Source organism: Hippopotamus amphibius, chromosome 16, assembly GCF_030028045.1.
Source record: "Hippopotamus amphibius kiboko isolate mHipAmp2 chromosome 16, mHipAmp2.hap2, whole genome shotgun sequence".
Classification (NCBI taxonomy): domain Eukaryota; kingdom Metazoa; phylum Chordata; class Mammalia; order Artiodactyla; family Hippopotamidae; genus Hippopotamus; species Hippopotamus amphibius.
In genome coordinates this window covers 55,412,103-55,424,309 of record NC_080201.1, presented here as the reverse complement: position 1 = coordinate 55,424,309, position 12,207 = coordinate 55,412,103, and the positions used below count along the sequence as shown (strand labels likewise).

General features: G+C 57.9%; 1 protein-coding gene and 1 pseudogene across 1 annotated transcript; one reads left to right on the top strand and one right to left on the bottom strand.

Annotated features, from left to right (window-relative positions):
- Nucleotides 1–169: 169 nt before the first annotated feature.
- Nucleotides 170–9,840, bottom strand: KLC3 (kinesin light chain 3). Its single transcript, XM_057710986.1, is given in 17 exon segments — nucleotides 170–307; nucleotides 594–657; nucleotides 843–949; nucleotides 1,040–1,080; nucleotides 1,158–1,248; nucleotides 1,889–2,062; nucleotides 2,493–2,594; nucleotides 2,676–2,763; nucleotides 3,117–3,336; nucleotides 3,742–3,811; nucleotides 4,177–4,407; nucleotides 4,869–5,134; nucleotides 8,809–8,852; nucleotides 8,854–8,901; nucleotides 8,903–8,994; nucleotides 8,996–9,056; nucleotides 9,058–9,840. Coding segments are annotated over 17 exon segments (1,929 nt in total). The 5' UTR covers nucleotides 9,216–9,840; the 3' UTR covers nucleotides 170–235.
- A 1,286-nt stretch (nucleotides 9,841–11,126) lies between these two features.
- Nucleotides 11,127–12,008, top strand: LOC130838123 (ubiquitin-fold modifier 1-like; annotated as a pseudogene).
- The last annotated feature ends 199 nt before the right edge of the window (nucleotides 12,009–12,207 follow it).

Here is a 12,207-nt window from a genome sequence, read left to right as displayed (position 1 = left end):
TCCCGGCAGCTCGGAGGGCGCCTTGGGGGAGGCGCTTGAAGGTCTCCACAGGACACCTCAGGCAGATGTTCTGGCTGCCAAGTCTACAGCCTTTAATCGCAGGAGGAGAGGACAGTGGGGAAGCCCAAGACACTGGGTGCCCCCAAGGGGTCGGGGGGCGCGTCAGGGACACGGAAGGGCTCCCCTCCCCTCTCCCGCTCCTCTGAGACGCCGCAGCCACGTGGTTCTGTTGCCTTTAGCGGGGGCCCAGGTCCTGGGTGCTGGCGCTGAGGGTCCGAGAGGCCTCGCTCAGGTGCCAGCTGGGGAACTGGGGACAGGCCCGGGGAGCTGGGTGAGGGCAGCACACAGCTCTGCCCGGGCAGCCTGGCTGCCAGCTTGTCGGTCCCGACGGCCGCGTTGCTCAGCCTCCTGTCCCCACGTCCAACCCAACTCCATCCCATCCATCCCCCTGCCTCTACCCAAATAAAACCCACCCATGCTCCCTGACCTGGGGTCCATTCCAGCGCCAGCCTGCCCATCCCCACCTTTCCCTCGCCTCTGGGCCTGTCAGCGTAGGGCCTCCCCCCCCATCCTTGACCCGGGTGTCCCCTCACCTGGTTCCGCGCAGCCCTTGAACCATCCACGCTGAGCATGTTGAGGGACACGGCTCTCTTCATCCTGCAGGGGAAGGGGGTGGGGCACACGTGAGCCCAGGAGTGTCCGGCTCCCATCCTGGGAAAGAACTCTCCAGCACCGGGTGTGATTGTGTGGCAGGGGAGATGGGAGCCATGGAAGGTTCTTGAGCAGGACAGGGAGCGAGGGGCAGGCTACAGATTCAGCCACCAACCTGACTCAACACTCACCCGGCTGCCCCTGCTGCGCCCTCGCCTCGGAGCCGGGAGACCAGCCTCTCACTTCCCCGCCGGATGGACTCTCGGAGCTTGGATAACGAGCTGCTCCGACGAAGGGTCTGGAGAGGGCGCCAGGGACGCTGGTCAGTCCAGCTCATTCCGTGCGGTCCCCACCTCCCCCCGGGAGCTGAGGCAAAGCCTGTCCTCACCTGCTGTTCTGCATCCCCAGCTGTGCCTGTCTTGGGGACCCCTGGGGAACAGGAGGGCACGTTGTGGTGGGAACGCCGAGGAGCCCCCTGAGGGAGAGGGGAGGGGCTGGGGGCTTACCGAGAGGGGCGGGCAGGGCCTCCCTGCTGAGGATTTGTTTGTACAGCTCCTCTGCCTGCTGGTACTTGTTCTGTTTCAGGTAGGCTGAGGCCTGCAGGGAGGGCATGGCCTGAGGGATCTTGGCTCACATCTGGGCGCTTTCCAGGCCCCAGCACTGCACCCAGGCACATCCTTTCTGGCCCCCCAGGAAGAAGCCCAGGCTCACCCCACACTCCAGGCCTCGGCCGACAGCAGGGTAGGCTTGGAACCCGACCCCACCACGTCCCATAGGGTAGATGACTTCCTGGCTCAGGGCAGGGGCCTGTGCCCCACTCCACCTTGAGCCAGTGACACACCTCTCTGTGCCTCGGTTTCCTTATCTGGAAAATGGGGCAACTGGAGCACCTACCTCATAGGGCCTTTGAAGAAACAGAAGATACAGGGAAAGTCCTAAGAAGGGGGTCTAGCTCAATAAATGCTCTCATCTGCTCCTGGCCAGTCTCTCCGATTTTCTCTTTGGAGCTGTGCTCTGGCTGTCACCAACTTGCCTGTTTCCTGACACTTCCATGTCCTGTGCTGAGCAACCCTACCAGTCAGGGCCCAGCTCAGAAGCTGAGTCTCACGGGACACCTCGAGGGGTGGGCAGCGATGGGGCCCCCGGCCTCTGCCGTATCCCACCCTTGAAGCCGATGGGTGCCTCCCCAGAGCCCGGGCCCCAGGACCGAAGCACCTGTGCCCTGAGGCGCCCTCACCAGGTTGTTCTTGGTCTTGGCCACGTTGGGGTCGTGGGGCCCGCCCAGGGCCTCGTAAATGCTCAGGGCCCGGGCGTAGTGCTGCTCCACCTCCTCGAACTTGCCCTGGTTCTGGCAGAGCAGAGCCAGGTTGTTGAGCTGCTTGGCCACGTCTGGGTGGTCGGCGCCCAGCACCTAGGAGTCATGGGGTCACACGCTGGGCATTAGAAGACCCAAGTGGAGGGAGAGTCACGTACAGGAGGCTGGGGGCGGAGGGCAGGCGCTGCCCCGTCGAACTGGGAATTAGCTGGGCCAGAGGTCATGGTGCAGAACCATGCTTATGGGTCAGACAGGTAGATCGAGGCAGGGGCTGGAAGGCCAGGACTGGGGGGGGGCATGAGCTGAGCTCCAAGAGTCAGGAGTCAAGATCAAGTGGAAGTCACTGGTATGTCAAGGGTGGTGGGTCATGGGAGTGGGTGCTCTAGGTTCACATCGGGGGCTCATGATACCAAATGGGAGGGGCAGAAAAGGTCAGAGGTCACAGGAGCAAATCAGGGTCACGCGAGGGCCACAGAATTGAGCACTTCAGGATCAGAGGGGAAGGACCACGCGGGACGGGTTGGACCTTCTCCCGGATCTCCAGGGCGCGCTGGCACAGGGGCTCCGCCTCCCGGTAACGCCCGCGCTTCCCGTAGAGGACGGCCAGGTTGTTGAGGGTGGCGGCCACCTGTGGGGCGGGGGAGGCGGGTCAGGGGTGGGCAGGCACGGCCCACCGCGCTCCCTCCCTCCCTCATGGGCCCCCACTCACCGCGGGGTGCTCCGGGCCCAGCGTCTGCTCCCGGATCTGCAGGGCGTCGTGGAGGAGGTCTGTGGCCTCTTTGTACTTGTTTTGGTCCCTGTGGGGTGGCCCAAGGGTGGAGGGGGTTTGGCCAGGCTGGGGCAGTGGAGGCTGAATCCTGCAGGCCCAGGGACCTGACCGAACCAAGGATGGGTGTCGCCCTCTGGGAGTCCCTCCTGGGTGTCCCCACGCTCCCAGATGGGTGTTGGGCCTCTGCCACCGCAGGTCTCTTATCCACTCTCGTGGGGTCTCTTGCCCACGCTCACGCCTCTTTGCCGAGGTCTCAGTGGCGCCCCCTCCAAATCTCTGTCCCCTCTTCCTCACCACCATACCAAGTGCCCTAGCTGGCAGGGCAGGACACCAGGGTCCCCCCCTCCTGCCCCCTCCAGCCACGGTGGCCGCAGCCCTCACCGGTACACCAGCGCCAGGATGTTGAGCATGGTGGCCACGTCAGGGTGGCAGTGGCCCGAGCTCCGCTCCAGATCCTCTAAGGCCTGGCGGCACAGTGGCACAGCCACCTCGTAGCGGCCCTGCCCCGCGTACTGGATCACGAGGTTGTGCAGGGTCCGAAGGCGGGCCGGGATCTCGTAGCCACCCTGCTGAGCCGCGGCGGCCCCCGCCACCTCGGAACCTGGGGGTGCAGGCGCCCAGTCACTGCAGGCCTCCTACTCCTCCAGCCCCACGTGAGGGGACACATATACCCCAAAGCTACAGCCGCCTCGCTGGCCCCTGGGACCGCAGGCCCCTGTACTGACATCTGAGACTGGAATCACAAGCATCTAACTGGCCCGTGGGATGTGTCCTGGCCTGTAGGACGGAAACGCGGGAGCCACCTGGCTCCTGGGGCTGTAGCCACTGAGGTGGACCTGGTTTCGCAGCTTCCAGTGTCACCTGCCTGATGTCACCCCCCCCCCCACAGCCACCTGCTCCATCCTCCAGACACCCCACCCTGACCTTCCCCACCCTCCCCAGCAACTTAGAGGCCGCCCTGCAGCCTGGGCTGTTTGTCCTCTCTGGCTGAGCTCCCTGCACCCACCTTTCCTCTCCTCCTCGTCGGTGGGGAACAGGGAGGCCAGGCTGTCCCGGCGAGGGGGGGACCCGGACTGCTACAGAGAGGACAGGAGAGTGGGGTGTCATGAGGCTTGGGAGTTTGGTGCGGAGACTGGGGTCCTAAATCCCAGGGTTAGAGGGAGGTGATAGTCAGGAGTCTCAGGGGTCTCCTGAGGGCTCGGGGAGGATCCTTGGGCTTTGTGGAGCAGCTGGGGGGCTTCCGTGGAAGTTCTGGTGGGTCTGGGGTTTGTGTGGGTCCCCAAAGGTTCAGGTGGGCTACGGGGCTCTGCAGAGGGTTGAGGGGTTCTTCGGAGGGTCTGGGGCACCGGGGGCTGCATGGAGGGACGGGGGCCGTGGAGCATCTAAGGAGCGCGGGGTCCCCCGCTCGCTGTGGGCCCCGCCTCGCCAGGCCCCGCAGCACCTGGCTCTCCGCAGGCGGGTCATACTGCCGCAGCTGCCCCAGGAACTCCAGGTGGCTCTTCTCCTCCTCCAGCTGGGCCACGGCCTCCTCACTGGCCCTCAGCCGCCGCTGCGTCTCCTCCAGCTCCTCCCGCAGCCACGCGTTCTCCTGGGCCAGCCGCCGCGTCTGGGCTCGCAGCCGCTGCTTCTCAGCCTCCAGGGCGCCCACGTGTGCCGACAGGGCCAGCAGCACCTGCCGGAGAGTCGGGGGGGGGCGAGTCAGAGGCCTGGGCTCCACGCTACCAGACAGCCCCCAAGCCAGCCCAGGGCCTCCGATCAGGCCGGAGCACATCCGTTCTCTCCGGGATCCCCCAGATTTTACAGAGAGCCCTCCGCCGTGGCACCAGGGATGCCCAGAGGCTCTCAGGGCCATACGCCGATCCTGCCCCGGGACCCCTCTGCTTTCACCCAGGCACACAAGTTACACTCAGGACACTTCCCATTCCACCTGTGCAACCCCAGCGTCTCCCCGGGACCCACAGTTCTACGGAAGGACCCCACCCAGTTCAGGGGTCCCTGTCGCACATCAGGACCCCATCCCCAGTGCAGCCCAGGGATCCCATCTCAGAACTAGAGCTTCCCCTTCCTGGGCCTGGCTCCCCTAGGCCTCCCTCTACCCAGGCTGTCCCCCCAGCATACCTGGCCCCCTCATACCTGGGCCTCACCCAGCCCCAGTTCGATGGCCTCCAGCGAGTGGCTCACCACCTGCTGCTTTTCTTCCAGCAGTTCCAGGCCAGCCACCGGGTCCTGTCCTGCCAGGGCCTCCGCCAGGTGCTCCGCCAGGCCCCGGTGCTCTGCCCGCAGGGCCTCCAGCCCCTGTACCACTTGTCGCGTCTGTCGCACCAGCTCCTCGGGGCTCAGGCGCTCCAGGCCCAGCCCCACGCCCCCTGGGGCGGCCACCTGCACGGACATGGCTGCTCCTGGGGGTGACCGGGATCGGGGGTCACTGCCATGGCTGGGCAAGACAGCCCCTCTGCCTCTGCGCCATGTGGGCCACAGGTCCCTTCCGAGCTATCTCCCTATCTGCCCATCCCAGCCAGCCCTCTGCCTCCGTGCTCTCCTCACTCCAGCCAGCACCCGGTCCCACACCCATCCTGGCCAGCCTGCAACTGGAAACCTTTGAGTATCCTTTGCCTGTCCTCAGCCCAGGGCCCTGCCGGGAGGGCAACTCCAAAACCTCACTATGTATAACTAACCAAAGGAGGGCAAACAGCCTTCTCGTGGCCTCCCACCCTCCTTCAGCTCACCGGGCCAGCCCTCCCCACCCCAAGGACCCTGGGTACCCCGGCCCAGCACTCCCGGCTGTGTGACCGGGACTGGAGGTGCCCTCCCTTGCTGGGCATGTGGGGCGGGACGTGTGGAGGCGGCAGCCTCTCCGTGAGCTCATTCTTAGGGTGTTTTTGTTGGGAACCAGTCAGACCACTGGGGGTGGGGTGGGGCGGGAGGAGAGGGCCAAGGGGCTGGGGTGCTGGAAGCAGAGGAGGCCTCTAGACTGGGGAGGTCAGGGAGGGGAGGCCCCACGTGGCGGCTCCAGGGCCTGTGGAGCTGACGGACCCAAAGGAAATGGGCTCCACCCTCCACTGCAGACAGGCCCGGCCAGCCAAGGCGTGTTGGGACACACGCGTGGCAGGCGTGGCCCGTGGATGTCACATGGGCCGTGTGACAGCCCAGGGTCTGCGGTCCAGATCGTAATGGGTCGGGGGAGGGTCTCACGTGGGATTTCATGGGGTTGTATGCGGGTGACAAGGTCAATGACACAGCTGGTGACGATGCCTCTGGGGCCCTCACACACGCACACACACGCACACACACGCACTCCCCTCTTAGAAACAGCCCTCAACACACACACATACTCCCTTCTTAAAAACACACATTCTCCTCTCAGAAATATGACAGACACTCTCACTTCTTTCAAATATGACAAAACACACATGCGTTGTCTCAGAAATACACCTGTAGACACACACACCTCTCTCAGAAATACAGAGTAATACACATTCTCCTCTCAGAAATACGACACACACACCCTGCACACACACGTTCTCTTAAAAATACAACTCAACACACCCACTCACACACACATCCACATTTTCCTTTCAAAATATTGGCACAACCTAATGCAACACAGATACAGATATATTCAGGCACACATACAAATATATTCTTCTTTCAGAAATAACACACATACACTCCCCTCTGAGAAATACCACTCAACACACAGGTATATTTTCCTTTCAGAAATAAAAGCCAGACACAGAAAAAAATTTATGGTTACCGAAGGGGAAAGGGGGTGGGGAGGGATAAATTAGGGGTTTGGGATTAACATATACGCACTCCTATATATAAAATAGATAACCAACAAGGACCTACTGTATAGCACAGGGAACTATACTCAATATATTGTAATAACTTATAATGGAAAAGAATGTGAAAATATATACATAGATATATATAATACATATAACTGAGTCAGTATGCTCTACACCTGAAACTAACACAACATTGTAAATCAACTATACATCAATAAAAATTTAAAAATAAAATAGGAACTTTCCTTGTGGTGCAGTGGTTAAGAATCCGCTTGCCAGTGCAGGGGACACAGGTTTGAGCCCTGGTCTGGGAAGATCCCACATGTCTCGGAGCAACTAAGCCCCTGTGCTGCAACTACTGAACTTGTGTGCCACAATTACTGAAACCCATGCACCTAGAGCCCGTGCTCCGCAACAAGAGAAGCCACTGCAATGAGAAACCCTTGCACCGCAACCAAGAGCAGCCCCGGCTCACTGCAACCAGAGAAAGTCCGCGTGGCAACGAACACCCAACGCAGCCAATAAATAAATGTGTTTATTTAAAAATAGATAATAAGTAAAATAAAAGCCAACACACAAAGAAACTGTCTCCTCCCTCATCTCCCCTCACCAGCACAAAGATAACCAAATCCCAAATCACTCCCATTGGGACTGTCTTCTTGAACTTTTATGCCCATGACACATGCCCTCTACCACTCTGCCACAGTCCTGCCAGCAGCCAGCCCTCCATCCTACGCCCAACGCCTCTCCCAAGCACACACACACTCCCAGGATTCACGGTGGACCCGTCACCATCCTCCCAGCTTCCTTCCTTCCTCCCTGCCCCCACGGGCTCAGCCAGGGATTCGCACACACAGACACACTATAGAGCTTCACACACAGACATGCAAATGACCCCTGAGACCAGGCTTTTAACTGTCACAAGCAGGTGCCCACGGCACAGACAGCTGTGCAGAGAGGGAGTTCCACGCTTTCTGCACACAGCCTCTCAGGCTTACTTCACTCAAGCCACTGTGTTCCCCAGAAGCAGCCCAGTGCTTCTTGCACCTGTGCGAATGCTCAGTCACACGCACTCAGACACAGAGTAAGGGCAGGTATGTAAACCCGTGGACTTCATATACTGTAGCCTCTCCATCACCATCAACCTCTATGTATACATGTGTGTGTTTGTATATCACACCATAGTCTCACATCACGCAAGTCTAACTCACAACCACACCCAATTCATTGAGTCATCCTGACAACCGTGACCGTCATTCAGGAAAGTCTGCGGAGGTATATGATCTCTCACAACACCACTCACAATCTCAGACAGCTGAGCCAGGCACAGCCTCTGCACGGGAACAGTCGCAGAGACACGGATGGCTCAGCTACAGCCACACATCACGCAGGTTGTTTCCTTGACACACGCCGGCTCCCACACTCACACCATCCTCCAAACAGCAAACTCCCCTTCACCTGCTGAGCCCCGCGTGCACAGCTGACTATGATAATCCACAGTCACACCCACACATCCATCCTGCACCCCACAGTGTCCACCTCCCTGCCACCCCACCCCCCGCCAATCTTACAGGCAGAGACAACCATGGCCACACAATTTCTTGGTCACATACCTAATCCTATGAACAGTTTAACCCCCTACCAAACACACACACACACACAGCATTACAGACACACAATCAGAGGTCGCCCACATTTTCACATCACTGAAACAGTTTCACATCATTCAAACAGCCCCTCTGTGCCCTCGCAGGGTTACACGGACAGGCCATCTCCAGCACCCACCTGTGCCCACAGTCTGACACCATCACACACACACACCCCTGAGCCTCGTGCACCATCTCTCATGCCCACGCACGCACCATCCCCACGCACACACACACTCGCAGGCGGGAGGCCCCCATCATGGCCAGTCCCCTAAAGCACACAACTTACCCCTGGCCGGCCGGCCGGCCCAGCCCCGCGCACCCCGGTTTCACCGGCCACGCGTCCGCCCGCCGGCCGGGCAGTCACAAGGGCCCCCTCCGTCCCCCAGGCCCCGCCCCGTCCTCGCTCCTGTTTACCTGCGCCCGGCGGAGGGGGCGTGGCCCCAGCTGGGCCTCCAGACCCGGGGAAGCCCCAGGCCCGTCCCCGTCTCCGGGACAGGGGGCGTCCAGGGGCCCCAAGGCCCATCCCCGTCTCCAGGCCAGTGCGCCTAGGGGTGTGCCAGGCCCAGCCCACATCCGCCGCCGCCGCCTCCATCCTCGCAGCTCCGGGGACTCCCACTCGGCACTCTCGGCGCTTACCTGACCGCAGACAGCTCCGGGTCCCGCTTCGCCGCGCTGCGCCCCTCTGCCGCTCCCAGCTGCGCCCAGAGTCTCGGGCCGCAGGCGGCTCCTTCGGGGGGCGGGGCGGCCGGGAGCCCCGCCCCCGCAGGTGAGACCGGCCCCGCCCACCTCCCGGGGAAAGTTAAGCCCAGGGGCCCCGGCCCTGCAGGAATCGCAGAATCTTGCGCGCGCGTAGCCCGCAGTCTCTAGGGCACGTCGAATCTGATGATTCCAGCGCGCAGGAGGTCTGGAAACGGGAGTCTAGTCTCGGCGAAACTAGGATCTTGGAAACTCGGAATCTTGGAAACTTTGGATCCCAAACGGATGATCTTCTTGCAGTGCCAGCCGCCGACTCTTTGCCTTGGCTGCGCACCCTGTTTGGACATCTCTCCACACAGATCTCGGCGTTTGTCTGGTCCCTTTTCAAAGGCCTCTTCCTCCGAGAGGTCTTCCTTTGCCTGCCTCTTCTAAAGTACACCCTCTAACCAAACACAACCTCATTTCTCCGCTTGATTTTGTTCACAAAGATTTTCAGGACCTAAAATTACGTTATGTAACATTATAATTACTATATTATGTTACATCACATTATTGGCGAGACTAAAAATTGGGCTGTGAGTTCGCATCCGATTTCAGCACTTTACTGGCTGTGCAGGCTTTGGACAGGTAACTTAACCTCTGTCTCCGTTTCCCTAACCTGTAAAATGGGGATAGTCAAAGGCTGCAAAAATTGAATACGTTAGTATATGGATTGGAAGCATTTAGCAAATATTAGCTATTGATTTTATATTACCGGTGTTATGTTATTGGTTCTCCCCCACTAGAATGCCAGCTCTCTGAGAGCAGGGCTCTGTCTTGTCAGCACGGTATCTTTAGCATTAGAACCACCTGGCTCAAATTAGGTACTCATAAATATTTGTTGAGGGACTGACTTAATGAATCAAGTCCTAAAACAAACTGGCAAAAACTGGGCGCACAGGATTCTAGCATTATCGAATTTAGTTCAACGCGAACTTTGCCAAACCTTGGCAGTACTGAGGTCGCTGCACTACAGAATGCTTCCAGCAGAGGGCGCTGTTGGTCGTGGACCAAGCTTCAGACTCCCGCGCAGTTCTCTACTCCCTTGTTGGCTGAGCCTCAATACAGATGCTCGCTCCTGCAGGAAGCCCTCTCTGATCCCCCAGCCTGGAAGAAACGCCCTTCCTGGGCTCTTGCAACCTCCTGGGCTCCCACATACCAGCCCTGCCCATTCTAGATCATCACTTGTGTCTCTTCCACGAGGGGACTGTAAGACCCAGGAGGGACGACAGAGACAAGGCAGTCTCAGTCTCACAGCCTGCGCTAGTGTGGCTAGTGCTACCCAGCACATCCTGAATACAGAGAGGGCACTCGGGACAATGGTTGTTGATTGACTGATGGAAAATAAAACTCATACTCATGCTGTAACTTCTCCTGGTATTTCTAGGGAACAGGGTAGAAGAGGGCAGCTGAGCCCTTTTCCCCTCATTGTTCTGGACTCAGGACACTGGACATTGGATCTGGAACTGCCACATGCTTAATACAAAGCAGTGCAGGGGCTGGAGCCATATGGCCTAGGTGCAAATCCCTGCTCTGTCATTTGTTGGCTGTGTGACCCCTGAGCCAGGAAGTAATAACCTCTCTGGTCCTCACATTCCTGGTCTGTAGAAATGGACTCAAAAGGATAACCTACTTTGTGAGGCTGACGTGGGAATTAATGAGTAATCCCTGTAAAAGGCTTAGAACAGAGCAGCACATGGTAAACACTGTGTGTGTATGTGGGCTGGGGGTGGGAGGGAATTGGAGCCAGGGAGATCCGAGTTCAAATCCTGGTCTTGACATTTCCTTTCCATGTCACCTGGGGCAAGCCATGATTTTCTGAGCACCTATTTCCTCATCTATAAAACAGGGGTGATCGCACTCATCACATAGCATAGTGGTGAGGATTCAATGAGATAAAGGCTGAAAGAAGATGTTAACTAAGGTGACCATTTCTTTGGACTCACCCTGTGCCAAGCACTTTTGCACAACATCAACTGGGGTTGGCATTTCTGAGTTCTTACCCAAGACAGGTCCTATGTCAAGTCTTGTTAATTTCATCTTCCCACCAACCTGATGAGGTAGGTACTATGATTGTCCTCATTTCACAGGTGAAGAAGGTGAGGCACAGAGAGGTTAAGTGACTTGTCCAAGGTCGCACAGCCAAGGAGTAGCAGAGCTCCTGAATCCATACAGCCACTCTTACTAGCGGCACCTAAAGAGGAGGAAACTGGGCCAGGATGCCCTTCAGAGAATGTGGGGCTACCTGCGGAGCTGGTGGGGTCTCTGGACTGGCTCCACCCTGTGGGGAGGTTTCCTTTAGGATCACTCTGATGTCAGACTCGCAGCTGCTCAACAAAGTACGCTGTGTTCCCAAAAGTACACCTTTCACAGCAGTCTTTTTTTTTTTTTAATATAGTATCCATCCATCTTTTTTTTTTATAAATTTATTTATTTATTTATTTTATTTATTTATTGGCTGTGCTGGGTCTTCGTTGCTGCACACGGGCTTTCTCTAGTTGCTGAGAGCGGGGGCTACTCTTCATTGTGGTGCGCAGGCTCCTCATTGTAGTGGCTTCTCTTGTTGTGGAGCATGGGCCCTAGGTGCGTGGGCTTCAATAGTTGCGGCACATGGGCTCAGTAGTTGTGGCTCACGGGCTCTAGAGCACAGGCTCAATAGTTGTGGCGCACAGGCTTAGTTGCTCCGGCGCATGTGGAATCTTCCCAGAGCAGGGCTCGAACCCGTGTCCCCTGCATTGGCAGGCAGATTCTTTACCACTGCGCCACCTAGGAAGTCCCCACAGCAGTCTTAAAGTTTGCAACAGAAGAATTTAAAGTTCCTGCAACAAGCGATAATTGCAATTATTACCAATAATAGAATAGGCATAAATCCTGCACAGACTGCTTGAAATGTTTTTCCAAAGCATGGTTCAGAACTGCAAATTAGGGGCTTCCCTGGCAGTCCAGTGGTTAAGACTCCATGCTTCCACTGCAGGGGGCACCCATTCCATCCCTGGTCGGGGAAATAAGATCCTGCAAGCTGCGGGGTGTGGCAAACAAACAAACGAACAAACAAACAAACCCTGCGAATTATTCCTAGAGATCATGTTGGAAGTTGTTAATATCTGCTACTTGGAACATAAAATTACTTTTCTGAATGAATATTGGTATTATTGTAAAATTGAAATCAGGCATTTAACATCCTATGAAAACAGGGACTTCCCTGGTGGTTCAGTGGTTAAGAATCTGCCTTCCAATACAGGGAACATGGGTTCGATCCCCAGTCAGGGAACTGAGGTCCCACGTGCTATGGGCCAACTA